At 40.8% G+C, this 14468-nt stretch overlaps 1 protein-coding gene across 1 annotated transcript in view; it reads left to right on the forward strand.

Annotated features, from left to right (window-relative positions):
- The window catches only part of col12a1b (collagen, type XII, alpha 1b), a 154982-nt gene that overhangs the window by 64121 nt on the left and 76393 nt on the right, over positions 1 to 14468 (forward strand). The window contains exons 30-36 of the mRNA XM_087852439.1: positions 1727 to 1866; positions 9461 to 9590; positions 10295 to 10434; positions 10727 to 10856; positions 11666 to 11805; positions 11909 to 12038; positions 12123 to 12262. Coding sequence (XP_087708565.1) covers positions 1727 to 1866; positions 9461 to 9590; positions 10295 to 10434; positions 10727 to 10856; positions 11666 to 11805; positions 11909 to 12038; positions 12123 to 12262 — 950 coding nt within the window. The remainder of the gene's footprint in view (positions 1 to 1726; positions 1867 to 9460; positions 9591 to 10294; positions 10435 to 10726; positions 10857 to 11665; positions 11806 to 11908; positions 12039 to 12122; positions 12263 to 14468) is intronic.

Consider the following 14468-nt stretch of genomic DNA (forward strand, 5'->3'; position numbering starts at 1 on the left):
GATGTGAAGAATGGAAATGTAAAAAATATGATGGCCTTTCAAAGAATCTTTTAAAAAATACTATCATCAAAGTATGCTTGCAAGTGTGACATTTTTATAGAGAAAGTCTCACAGAGAAGTCATTCACAGATCCTTGAAGTCTACACTTTGTTTTTTTTGTTTGTTTTATTGTTATGTTGTTTGTTGTTGTTGTTTTGTCATTATTGTTTATTTAATTCATAGCAGAGTCAGTGTGAGGAGGCTCTGCAAGTTTTTGGTTTAACTTCTAGCAGTAGGTAACACATTGTTCTGTTACACAGCAGTAACTAAAGCACTGTGGTATTAAATGTCATCATATATAAAATAGAAATATGTGCAAGGCAAAAAACAAAATCTAAGAGTTATTTATGTCATGTTATGATAATTACAAAAGATAAGATATGATAAGCAATACATTTCAATAGAATAAATAACACATCTAACTAGTGTTGCTAACTAACTAATTTTGGTAGCTAACTAATATCGCTAGCTAACTAATGTTGCTAGCTATCATGCAGCCAGTATCTGCTTAAAAACTTAAAAATTACAATATAACTTGAAATATTTTAAACCACTGCAGTTTTTTAACACAATTTTCAAGATAATTAGAAGCTATTTAAGTGATATATCAGACCAAAAGATTTAAACAATAAACAATTTAAAAAAAAAAAAAAATCCCCAGGTTTGGGGCAACACGGACATGGACTATATTGTGGTGTGAACGCAAATTCAGGGCTTCAAATGCAAGAAGTGTGAAAATTGACCAGTAACACGTCAACCTCCACAGACCTCCATCACTGTGAATGAGTGTCCTCGTTCCTGTTTCATCCTCCCAACATGTTTGTCATTCCTGCCGTCATGTTCATCTCACATTATAACATCATTTTATTATGTCATCACATATTCGTCATCAGTTTAATGTTGTTCAGAGGTTCTGTAGTGGAGATGGTGGTCAGTGAAGTAAATCTGATTTTTAAATAAAAACTTTACCCACTCTCATTACCAAAAATGTGCTTTGATGCTCTTTACTCAAAAAGAAAAAACTTATATGAATGATCGACAAATTTGTCATATTTATTATTATGTCTAAATTTCAGGGCCCTGGTTTGTTTCAGGGTGTCCTTTTATGATCAACAAATGCATTATCATAACCCCAAAGACAGGTTGTTGCAAAACAGCTAATCGTTAACATCCCAAATTATTTTTAAGCACCCATTGCTTTATTTCTTGCAATCTAAAAATGTGTGATTACTTCCCCCAAAGCATTGGTTAGAAACTGCAGAATTTTCTATAGTGTCTGCCAAATTAATCATAGTTCCTGCCTAGAATCATCAGTTATAAAAGTTGTTTTCATAATAATTGTGTTTTTTGTGTTATTGTGTCCAATTTTAGAATCCTTTTTATGCATGAGGACTTTTCCTTTTGTAAAAATATATAACTTAGCTCCATATTTATGAGACCAGTGATTTAATAAGACGTTCCTGACCTGCAACTCCACTCTGAACTGGTTTAAACCTCATCACTCTGCTGCTCTCATCCTAAAATTAACCCTTCCAGCTCCATGACCCGCTGGATTGTGAGAACATCATCATAACTGCCATCTTCATCCTCCTCCTCATCAACATCATCATAATCATTTTCACCGATCGTTTCACGCACACATATACAGGTGCTGTTTATCTGACTCTACATACCTGTGTGCTTCCAGTGCCTCCTGCGTCGCCCAAAAACCTGAGAGTTTTAAACGCCACCACCACCACACTGACGGCGAAGTGGGAGCCCGCCCCCGGCACCGTCCAGAATTACAAGATCACTTACAGACCAGTCGCTGGAGGCGAGGCCCTCATAGTAAGTTTGTGTATGAGAATATGATGGCATCATCAGTGTACAGATACATTAGAAAAGGGTGTCTATGTGCCATAAATTTAGGAAGTTTGCACAAATTAAATCATAGTTAGGATGAGAAAATGACAAGGGAGCACATTAAAATATCTCTGTTTAAAAAAATCATTGGATGTTTCCAGAGGGCACTGACTGAAGTGATCAACTGGAAGAACTGAAAATGAAAACTGTTTAGGTCAGAAAGAAGTGGGATTTCTGGACCTCTGCCTCCTCTCCAATCAGTTTCACAGTTTGACATATTTTTGTGTGTACATGAAGACACCTGTATTTCAAGACATGTTAAACTTAGCAGTCCATCCAAACCTTTTTCTTAACCTGTCCCAGTGCTGCCATCCATCCATTGTCATAGGGCATTTTTTCTTCTTCTGCATTAATTGGAGATTAAGTATCGGAATTTCAGAAGCGGAACCACGCCTCCATACACGCTCCTTCCGGTTCTCATCTATATAGGTTCCCCCAGGCCTACAAGCTGTTCGTTCTCGTTTACGTGCCCCACCCTCCCTCCCGTTTTCAATTATTTAACGTCTTCACTTCTATTTAGTACATGGAGATCTGCCAGGCTGGGAGCCGCCACCAGTCCCCTTGGAGGCCCTCCCCAAACTGCAGCTCAATTCCTGCCCAAGCCATTCACCTTTACCTGCTAAAACCTTTGTCAAACATAAAATGAGGACATAGGCCCTCATTTAGGCTGGGCCTATGACATAGGCTGGTGAATTGTTTCTTAACCTCCTAAGACCCGAACTCTTCCACGGCATGCATTTTTAATTTGTATATTTGGGCATATTGGGGCCCAATGAATGTAAAAACAAAGAATTACCAGATTTTTTTTTTTATCTTATTTTTGTTTTTAAGAAAAATGAGAGCCACATATGAGGATATTCGTTTAAAATTTTGATAGAACAGTAGCAGTATAATGTCCTTGTAAGTGGATATCAGGCCCTTGTAGAGCAAAATTGAATATTTTGGTCTAAATAACCCAAAATGTGATGTCCACATATGTGGACTCCAGGTCCTAGGAGGTTAAGTAAAAATGGAGGACCACATTCTACTTGGCCTGTTGGCATCTATCAGCTTCTTCTGAAGTCCCAAAGGCTAACCAATCCTGATAGATAGGATTCCTTCTTCAGCTTGATAGCTCCCTTCACCTCAGATTTCCACCATCTGGTACTGGTGTTGCCTCCTTGCACCTGAAGCTCCTTGCAGCAGCTTCAGCAATGGAGGTGCTGAACATGGTCCATTTGGACTCACTTTCCCCAGTCTCCCTCGGGATGCTTTTAAAGTTCTGCTGGAGGTGGGAGTTGAAGACCTTATGGACCGGGGCCTTTGCCAGGCATTCCCAGCCCAACCTCACAATACTTTCAGGTATGCCAGGTTTGTCCAGCATCCTGCTCCGCCACCTGATCCAATTCACCAGCAGGTGGTAATCATTTGACAGCATGGCCCTTTATCCAAGTGTTCAGAGAACATATGGCAGCAGATCCGGTGATACGATTACAAAATTGTTCATCGACCTGTAGCCTAGAGTATCCTGGTGCCACATACACTTATGTACACCCTGATATTCAAACATGGTGTTTGTTATGGACAACATAATTCGCACAGAAGTCCAATAACAGAACACCACTCCCAAACATAACCCTTCAGGTCTTGCTGTCATTGACCACTGACATTGTTAGGTTATTATCTCTGAATATTTAGGCCTCAATTTTAAAGGGTTAGGGTTTTTTTTTCTCTGTCTCTGAGTCTTAGAAAGTACAAGTTCATACTGAGTTTATATAACCTCGGTATCGCAGCTTCAGTTGATCATTTAATGTGCAGGAAATGTGCACCAAGCAGCAGAATTCACATGAAATACGGCCTCTATGATATAACCACTTGGCTCTTTGTTGTATCAGGAGACCATAGCTGGAGCTGTTTCACTGACTCTGAACAAAAGGCGAATTCAGAGATGTCTAAAGTGTTTATTCAAGTTTTTACACCCAAAATGGACGAGTTTCAATGATTGTTTAGTAAATTTGACATTTATGAGAAAACGGGTCCCTCTCTGCCGTCTTGTAAACCCACTCCTGTTTTGTTTGTTTGTCGAGGGATCGAAAGAACAACACGACTAAATTCTTTTCCCAGGTGTACTTTCCCCACGCGCTCTTACAAAGCGAAGGTTTGTTCTGCTGTGGGGCGTGGAGGTTCCCAGCTGTGCTGCTTTTTGACCAGTGGGAAGGTCTCCGGTTTGCTTCAGCCACTTGCTGACAAATCAGTGAATATCTGAAGATGATGTGGAGCTTTAAATCTGTCAGAAAAGTCAGCGAAATGAGCCCCAAAGCACATATAGAAACAAATCAATTATAAACTGCTGGATTTGATGGGAAGTTTCCTCTACCTCCTGAGATGGGACTTCAAGATCTATAAAACTGAGCAAAAACGACATAAAACAGTGTAGAAGGAGAAACTAAAGGCACTGAAGAGACAAAGGCTTTCTCATTCTCACACATAAAACACATCGTTACCAAGAAGGAATCTCTGAGTTCTTTAGATGTGTTTCTAATAAAAGTCAAATCGTCGTTCTTAGTCATCGTTGAGTCAGAGAATCTCGTTTGTTATTGATAAATGAGCCTAAACTGATGGCACCTGCTTTGTGATTTCCCTCCTGTGTAATGCAACTTGAATAAATGTTTAATTGTGAACCGTAAAGTAAACTGTGCAGGAGAGGAGATCATCATCTCTAGTTTAAGATCTGTGAAAATGACTGCAAATCAGGGTGAATCGGGGATTTTTTTTAAACAAGACACAGGTGGATCAAAATCTACCATGAGTGAAAATTGGCTATAATTTTTGTGAATGATTTTCTGGCTCTTGTGCAGTATCCTGTGCCCTCACACAGGCAGTATTACATAAAAAAGAGGCAGTGAGCAAGAATAAAGGATCTGCTAGCAGTGAAAGACCTTTTAGGATCCAACTATCCTCAAAAAACCCAAAGTAAAAGCAGTCTTTGTGCAGAATCATGTACATGATATTACTGGATCTGAAGTTGTTGAATATTGCAGCTAATTTAATCACTTCATATGCTGGCTGGTAGTCTCTATAGAAATACAGCAGATCACTCTTTTACACTTATAATCTAAATCTGAATAATTAGTTTAAATAAGTAAATAAAGCTTTGAAATACAATACATTTGAAAAACAAAAAACACAAAAAATCAGGCGGGGAATTAGAGCAGTCTAAGCAGGCCTCCTTCTGCCAGCCCACCTCCTACAACTCATGTGGGGGACACCGATCTAGTCAAGAGACGCGATCTTTCAGGGACGTCCTGAATCTGTCCACGGGTCTCCTCCCAGTTAGACAAGCTCAAAACAACTTGGAGGCATCCAGGATGTCTGAACCACCTCTGCTGGACCCTTTCAGCTCTACTCTGAGCTCCATGACCCACAACTCATGTTCATAGGTGCGGGTGGGAGTGTAGACTACAGGAGACCACTGTCAGTATCTCTGCAAACACGGTCCCAATCCTTCTCAGTCTCCTGCTCCAGACTGAGGTGCTTAAAATCCTCCCCTGGAGGCCATGACTTGTTCCCACGCCACCCTTTTTTGGCTGAGGACCGTGCACTCAGACGTGGACGTGTTTGTTCTCATCCCAGGAGCTTCTTCTCACCTGACAAAACTGTCTCAGTGCTCAACAAAGCCAACAAAAACACAAGCACCATATAAATGTGCATATATCACATTAGATCTGCCAAAAGCATTGACCAGTGCCCCTTTTATTCAATTTACATTTTGTACCAGTTCAGTTAATTATCTGTTCCTCGCAAGTCTTCTTCTTCTTCGAGTTAATTTAGCTCTCCGTCAACTTAACCCTCTTTGTTTGTTACACACGGAGAGTGGTGAAGTGACTCCGGTAGTTCAAGCTAGTGAGAGAAACCAGAAAAAAAAAATACCCCGACTTTGTTGTACCTAATAAACTGGAATGTGAGTAGTATAATTAATGTAAAGCTTTAATCTGTAGACTCATTTAGTGATGTACAAAGAGAAATATATTTCTAAACGGAGTAAAATGTAGAGTCTGAGACTCGAGGTCTCCGACTGCACTGGAGCGATCTGTAATTTGATGTCTGGCTCACTTAAAAAGCTTTTGACAACAAAAACAAAACCAGCTGGATTTACAGTACGAGCTGGATTCTGTTTTAAATTTCACCTCCATCTTGAGATGCACATCAATGATCTGAAGGAGGTCAGTGACACACCGCCAGACATGTTTCCAGGCTCCTTCCTCACAGAGCATTTTAGCTTTTATTTGGTGACAACATCCAGCAGCACGACGGTGAGTTTGAGGAGTCCCACGTTTGACCGCCGACACTGCATTCCCACACGCTGACTCAATAATCATTAGCAGTGGAAACGAGTTGAAAAGAAGCTGCGAGCAGTATGAGAAGAATCTAGAGGGGGGTCGCTGTGTCTCTGAGATGTTATGACAGTGTTCCCCCAAACAACGTGTCACGGCCGAGGCATGATGTCAGCGCTGCAAATCTGTCTAACAGAGCTCCGATCCACTCGCTGCATCAGATGTGCGCGCCAGAATTCCGAGAGCATCTGGTGTCGTGCAGCCTTGTTGTTCTTAGCATCAGTCATGTGATACCAGATGAGACGCTTGTTTGTTTTATGGATGAGCTCAGGGTTTCCTCTCAAGTTTGGGAACTGGGTGAAAAAACGGGGCTTCTTCGTCAGTCCAGTTCTGGGCTAAGGCTGCTGTTTTTCATATGTATAGTAGAGAAAATAGTGAGCTTTATACTGGGGTGAAAACTCTGAAGGTCTGACGACTGAAGTCTGAACAGTGATAAGCAATGGGATGATCCAACTGCCCTTTACACATGCAAAATACAAAAACGGGGACAAAAATGCAGATAGAGGGCAGAACACTTGAGGAAACAATTAAAGGCAGGTGAAATCAATCAGGGAGTGTCAGACGAGCACAACGGAAGGCAGGAAGTCAAATTAGACCAAGACACCAGAGAAATCTCACCTTCAAAATAAAATGGGACACAGAGGCCAACGCTAGACCAGTCAAAAGCAAAATAAAATGATCAATTCAAAACTCCGTAATGTCACAAGAGCCACAACTCCACATTACTAGAACTAGAAGGTTAATCCAATAAAGAAATCTGCAGAGAAATCAAGGATATCTTTTCCTTCTCAGGCTTAATCCATTTAATCTAATATCAGGCTAAAACATCAGACAAAGGGACTTATCGACTCGTTAAGTCAACCCATCATTCATCAGTCCATTCATCAGAGTTTACATGAAAGGTGGTGGCACTACAATATGTGTCCAATCACAAGCATAGACTGCTGGTTGGACTAGATCAAATTTTCATATTGTGCAGTTTAAAGAGAATTTGACAGATTACAGCTGTTATTCCATTAAATTTGTGTTTACATGTGTAATTAATTAAATAATAATTCAATACAAAAAGAATTCAAACATATATTAATTATTACAGAAAGCAGTTTTCAAACTGAAGCCACTGGTACATTTCATAACCGTTGATCTCTTATCTTAATCATAACCTGGCTTGGAGTAAGTTACATCTGAAGCATGTTGCCATGGCACCACCTTCATAACACTGAAAACACAGGATTAACCTTCTAGCTGCAAGTCATCCTTTGTTGGACAAGCCAAAACTGTGCAATATTAAACTAGAAAAAGCACGTATAAAAAACTTTTTGTGGCATATTTCACAAAAAAGCTCAGACAAATGATTTCTGTGTCATCTTATTTCTGAGACTTTAGATGAATATTTGGCTCATTTACTGAGTGCTGGGTTAGAGCAGCGAAGTTACCTCATATAATAATTATCTGGTTAAAAAAAAAAAAAAAAAAATATCAAGTATAGTACCCACAGAGTCACTGATTGTTTTATTAACACACTCCACTGTCTCTAAACAAGATACTCACCTTCTGTATGTTTCCCAGAATAAAATGAAACATCCAAATACCTAAAATACTGATGTAAATGGGATGTGATGCCTCCAGTAATTTATCCCTTAGCTACCACAAACTGTTTATGCCCTCTGTGGATGTGTTTACAGCGCTGCATCCACTGTGTGATGGACTGCAGAGTTGTTTGCTCAGGATTTCTCAGTCTACTAGATTTCAAATCTCTCAGAGAAAGAAGTCTAAATGATGTAAATACTCTGCTGACATTATCCTAATAACCAGTGGATGCCTCTCCAAAACATGCCACGCTGGGAGCCACTGCACACTTAAGGGCTTTGCTTGAATTTTTAGAGGGCTGATGATTCGAGATCCGGATAAATGATCGCGCATTTAGAGGCTGAAACATTTTAGCCGGTGTGGCGACACCTGTGGTCAGTGGCGGTAACTGCAGATGACATCAAACATTCGCCACAGAAGATCAGCTGGTGTTTGTTTACAGCGCAGGCAAACAAACTCATGTTGATTTAATAAATAAGTCAGTCAATAAGTTTTCCATCGTTTCATAAGTGGCTGTGATGTGATTCATGCTGTGGTAGTTTTCCACACGAAGGCAGGACACAGACAAGCTGATAAGGAGGTGGAGGTGTGCAGCTTTTCATTACTCTTCAAATATCTGATCCAGACCAGCTGCAAACAGTAAACAGTAAATTGTCTTTCACGGCACATTGTTCCCCAAATGCTTTTATTTTCATGTGATCCGTGTTCCTGCAGAGGAACATCGAATGCAGTAACCCAACACGACTCAAAGAAATATACATATAAATCCATCCACTCCAACTGTGTGGAGCCAACTTGTGGCTTTTAAGGGGCAGAAATAGAGGAGCACACATTGGCATGTACTCGTCTTTCTGTCTCAGAGACACGAAAATAGTAATCAGAACTATTAAGGAGCAAATAACTGGGATTTCCTTATTATCTCTGAGAGTTCATTTGTTATGTAGTCAGCAGAAATCACACAGACATCAAGTAAACAGCTGTCAAAATCCAGAAACCCCCCCAGCAACATTAAAAACATACAGAGTCATTTAAAAGATCAGAGTCAGCTGGGACAAATGAGTTTTCAGTGTGTTTGCTCTATACTTCCAGGCAGGAACACGTTGAACTCCTTTAAACAACGAGCGGCTACATCACCGTCACGTCTGTCACTTCCTGGAAATGCTCCCATTTTGTTTAAAATCAATGCAGGTGTTTTCTACAACATTTCCCAAATGCTCCCTCTAAATGCTCATCATGTCTACAATAATAAAACGAATATCCCGATAATCAAACAATCCCCTTTGAGCCAAGCACTTGGTGACAGTGGGAAGAAGCCATCTGCCATGACCAGTTGAGATCCGTTAAATGTCAAAACATTAAAACATATAACAAACATTAAAAACAAAAACAAAAAGACTTTTTATTTCACAGCTGGCAGCAAATGTTTCTCTCATTTGTGTTTGCCATTTGTGGCGTTCTTCTTCATGAGTCAGCCACCTGTCACTAAGCTCCGATAAACTACTGTGTTTCTCCGATGTGAACACGAGTCTCACTGCCAACGTGTTTCCTGTGAACAGACGCAGGTTGGAGGGAAGAAGACGAGCGTCATCCTGCAGAAGCTGGAGCCTGACACGCCATACTCTATCAGCGTCGCAGCGGTGTATGCCACCGGCATCAGCAAAGATATCTCAGAAGAAGGAAGAACCAGTAAGACTCACATCCAGAGACAAAGAGTTTCACATTAAATATCTGCTATAGTGAAATCTGCTTCCTGCATGAATACAAGTTGCTTTCAGTTGTACAGAATTTTTTAGTAAACAAAAAAGAAAAAATAGCATTTTCTTGGCTCAGAATTTGTCTTTTGGGGTTACGTAGTCAAGCCGATGAGTCTGTCTTACCTTACTTAGGAGGAGTCTGTACATTTCCCTGCTATCTCTGGCCTTTGGCTAAACAAAAGCGCATGTGCCACAGTAAAAGAAACCATATCTAGAAGAAAATCTTAATCAAACACATTTTAAAAAACACCATCATATTATATTTTGCGATAGAAAGATCAAAAAATCATTATGAGGTGTCACTTTTTTTTAATCCCCTGAAAAATTAAGAAAAGCATGATTTAATTTATTGCAAGTGACATCTTTAAGCAGCTTGTTTTGTGCAGAATGCAACAACTACCCTGTTTCAACTCTAAAAACTGTATTCCCACACAGAAAAACTTTTCAGTCACATTTTTGAGGGGAGCATTTTCTCCCAGAGAAACGCTGTCAAAGATCAAGAACGATCTTGACGTAGAGTGACTCATTGGCTTTGAAAGGAGCTAGCTGAAGCTTTTGATCGCAATCCTCCAGGAAAAGATGAAGGACAGAAAAGAGAAAGCTCGCCCTGTTTCACCTGTGTTTGTGTTCCTGCAGAGCCTCTGGGCGGAGTCAGGAACCTGCAGGTGCTGAACCCAACCATGACCACCCTGAATGTGCGCTGGGAGCCCGCCGAGGGCCGAGTTAAGGAGTACAGAGTCATCTATGCTCCTGCTGCTGGAGGAGATGAGAGCATGGTAGGACCATCCTCAGCTTCCTGTCAGCCGTGACTTTGAATTACTCACCAATTTGCCTGATCATGTCTGAAACTTTTAGGCCTTTAAACACCCATTTTAAACTTTTATAAAGAAATCTAATACATATTGTAAAAAAAAAGACTTGACTCTTGCCCCCTGTTACATGCAGCAACTAGAGATAAATTACTGTGTTTCACAGCTGGCGAGGAGGATTTACCCTAAGCTTGATGTTATTTCTGACTATATGTTTGCATCAGAGCAGCTAATTTGTGTATTTTCTTGCTAAACTTAGGAAACTGTGTCCGCGGGCACAACCACCACCATCCTGCGAGGACTGCAGCCCGACACTCTCTACACTGTGACCCTGGTGCCGGTTTATGCTGCAGGAGATGGAAAGAGGATGTCTGAAAATGGAAAGACAAGTAAGTTTGAACCCCCCGCACCCCCCAAAAACACCTCTGGGGATATTTCTAGGTATCCGTACAACTACAAAGAATTTACGACCCTGTCAGGACCCTTTTACACAGAGTCCATCTTCACTGATACACCACATCAATTTCAAACCATTTCAGGGACAGGTGCAGTTTTATCGGGAGGCTCTGTAACCTGATTTGTGTTTTTGTCTGTTTTTTGGCAGCATAATTCTCACAGATGATATTTATATTGCTGATATCCTATCAGTGCTTTTTTTTTTATGGCAGAGCCCTGTGCTCCATTCATATGTAACAAACATAACATAAAGTTATAATTGGACCAATCAGATTACACGTGCTTCCAAATCTCCTTTTTTATGGGGTCATATATCTAGGGGAAACCCTGTGGCTCAAACAGAATTCCTTCCTGAGCCCTGAAAATGATTACAAACACAACAAGAACTGAAATATCAGATGACCTGAAATAACAGATTTACCAGTTTTTGCAGAGAACCCACGAGTGTCCTCTCTGCCCTGTGCTTAGTCTGCTGGGAGGTTGTTTTGAGACATGGAGACACTAAACAGCAGATGTCAGTTGTGCTCATTAAAGAAAGGATATCGTAAAAAAGAAGAAACAACACCAAAACCACCAGCACAAATGAATAACACCTTCACTTTATAGATCGAGGAATAGCCTCGTTCCCCTCGTCTTTTCTTATTGTGAAAAACAAAATGAAATCATGATGGAAACACGACAGATTGGAATCATTAATTCAGGCTCTTCACATGGTCTAAATCTAAAAACACTTATTGTTCAGGACCTCTGGGAGGAGTAAAGAACCTGAGGGTGTCTGACCCCACAATGACTTCTCTGAATGTGAACTGGGATGCTGCTGACGGAGCTGTTCGTCTCTACAAGGTCTTCTATGTGCCCAAAGCCGGTGGGGAAGAGCAGATGGTGAGGCTCCATGCACGCCATACCGCTTCCTTTCTCCAGGAAACAACCAATTATGAGCCTGAAGCATTTAAGCAACATTTTATTTCCTAATTTTGCCAAACAGGAACAAGTTCCTGCGAGCACCACAAACGTCATCCTCAGGAACCTGATACCCGATACTCCATACACGGTGTCGGTGTTACCCGTTTACCCTGCCAGGGAAGGCAAACGCCAGTCTGAGGATGGAAAGACATGTAGGTCACTGTAGAAGATTTTTAAAATGAACCCTATGTAAAAACTCATTGTCATTTAAACGCTCATCACATTTGCGCCCTCAGTGCCATTGAGCGGAGTACGTGGCATTAGTGTGACCAACCCGACCATCACCACCCTCACTGTGACCTGGGATCCTGCTGATGGCAACGTTCAGGGATATAATATCATCTACGTTCCTGTGGATGGAGGCCTGGAGATTAAAGTAAGTGCTCTCTTCATAGAATTTATGAATTAAGTGCCGATAACTGATTTGTTCTAAAGACTGCAGAAGGCTGTAAATGGATGTAGCCACGCAATGTCATTCACTGTTTGTGGATTATCATTTTTTTTGACATGGTGTGCCCTGATCGCTCTGGGGGTTGTGTCAAACACACTTGGTGGTGGAGATGAGATGATCCAGTCTCTTCCACTCGATTTGAAAAGAAATGCATGAAAGGAAACAACCCAACTGAATTGGCCAATCATAGTCATGATCAGCTGCGTTAGCAGGACAAGTTCAGAAATCAGAAAAACTTTATTAATCCTAGAGGGAGCTACACAGGAGGAAAAAACAGTCATCAGCTTTGTTATTAATCTGCATCCACAGTAACAGACAAGTGAAATACTTTAAATTAATTCACCAAAACTGAAGCACAGACATCTCGGATGGTCTGCAAGTCATAAAATTTGTACATCCAATGTGCATAGTTCGTGCACTGTAATGTAAACTACTGCAAGTCTGCACAGTCAAAAAGAAACAAGCAGTCACATGGACCCTCATACTTATAACAAAATGTACTCACTGGGATCTTAGCAGATATGTGAACTCAGAAAATAAAAAGTTTGTTTGAGTCAAACTCTGGTTGGTTTTGCTCCTTGGTGCGGTTCCCTTGTGCAGATGTGCACACAATAATCGCACCCGGGTTTGAACCACAACTGCTCTGAGACCCTGTCACCTTCTGAACCCTCCAGTAGTTGGCCCAGATCAACCACCGCTTACAAACCATGCAATTTGTAGCGACACATGTTGGATCACTTGGAGATTTTGGTGTGTGAAAAGAAACCAAATTATGGCTAAAAGCTACACATTTGCAAACTATTCAGCTGATTTGTATCAGAGTAAACAAACTTTTGGTGTGAAAAATGCAGTGGCCTGTCAGTCAGAGGAGCGACAGCTCTAAGTTTAAGTGTTAAACAGTATTCAAATTATAGTTAAGTTATTTTTAAAAAAAGCTCCCTTGTGCAGTTTTTATGAAAAGGGAGACTATCCACAGAGACTATAATCATTTTTGCAGCAGGCTGTAAACATGTTTATTTCCGCTGTAAAGCTGGAAGTTTAAACATGAGACTCTATGGGAAATGACTGTTTTGGAGCCAGCCTCAAGTGGCCGTTAGAGGAACTGCAGTTTTTAGCACTTCCTCCTGGATTTCGTCTCTTTGCCTGAGGTTTAATGTCAGTCGGTGAAGATTCTGAAATGAGCAGTTTTTAGATTGACATTAGCTTATTAAACATCTCAGTCCTAATCAGCGTGTTCACCCTTTTCTTTTCCTTTTGCTGACAGCATCATCGCTCTTTGACAAGCTGTCATCACGCGATACTGACAGACCTTTTTTCTGCCCCTGAGGTGTTTTTACACTCGACAAAATGCTGGAGGGAGTTTGGTAAAACTCTTTTAAAGCTTGTAATAAAAAAGTCTGATCAATTTTCCAGAAAACGGCACAAAAAAAAAAAAAAAAAAAAAAAAGAAATCCAAGATGCTCAGCAGAAGTTAAAAAAAGACAAAGCGATCAAAGCTCTCAGAAGAGATTTGGTGATGTCATGCTTTTTGACAGGATAATCCCGTCATGCAGTTGCCACACAGAACCGTCTAAATCCTTTCTGGCAACGTGAAGCTCGCATTGTTGTATGACATGTTTGTGGGTTTTATATTTCTGCAGTGCCATCAGCACTAAATAACAGCTGCGAACGCAGCCGACAGATGATTTGGCCACTCGGGTTTATCTCCTCAGAAGCGGCTCATTTATCGTTGTCGATTACACAACCTTCACCCCTCAATTAGCACGTCAACGTTAGTTTTGCAAAGGAATTTCAAACTGCTCGACCAAAAGAATCTGACTGCTGCTCGCGTGGTTTTGTCTCACAAACCAAAATGCTGCGCACATGTAGCCGCTAAGACTGGTGGACCTAGATCTTCACCTCCAAGTCCGTTCACATACAAGAGGAAGGGGAGTGAGCGGGTCAGCACTCAGGGCACAGAAACTAAGCTGGCTTTGAACACCCACCATTTATTTCCATAAAAAAACCAGCCAGAATCACAAATACAAGTTAAAATCCCCCGTATACAATAAAAACAGTGTTCTCAATGCGCTAAAAACCCTGCCAGCAGAAATAACTATACACTATTAAAACAAAGCTAAAAAAATGTTTC

Source organism: Neolamprologus brichardi, chromosome 15 (assembly GCF_056152115.1).
Source record: "Neolamprologus brichardi isolate AB-2024 chromosome 15, ASM5615211v1, whole genome shotgun sequence".
Taxonomy (NCBI): Eukaryota; Metazoa; Chordata; class Actinopteri; order Cichliformes; family Cichlidae; genus Neolamprologus; species Neolamprologus brichardi.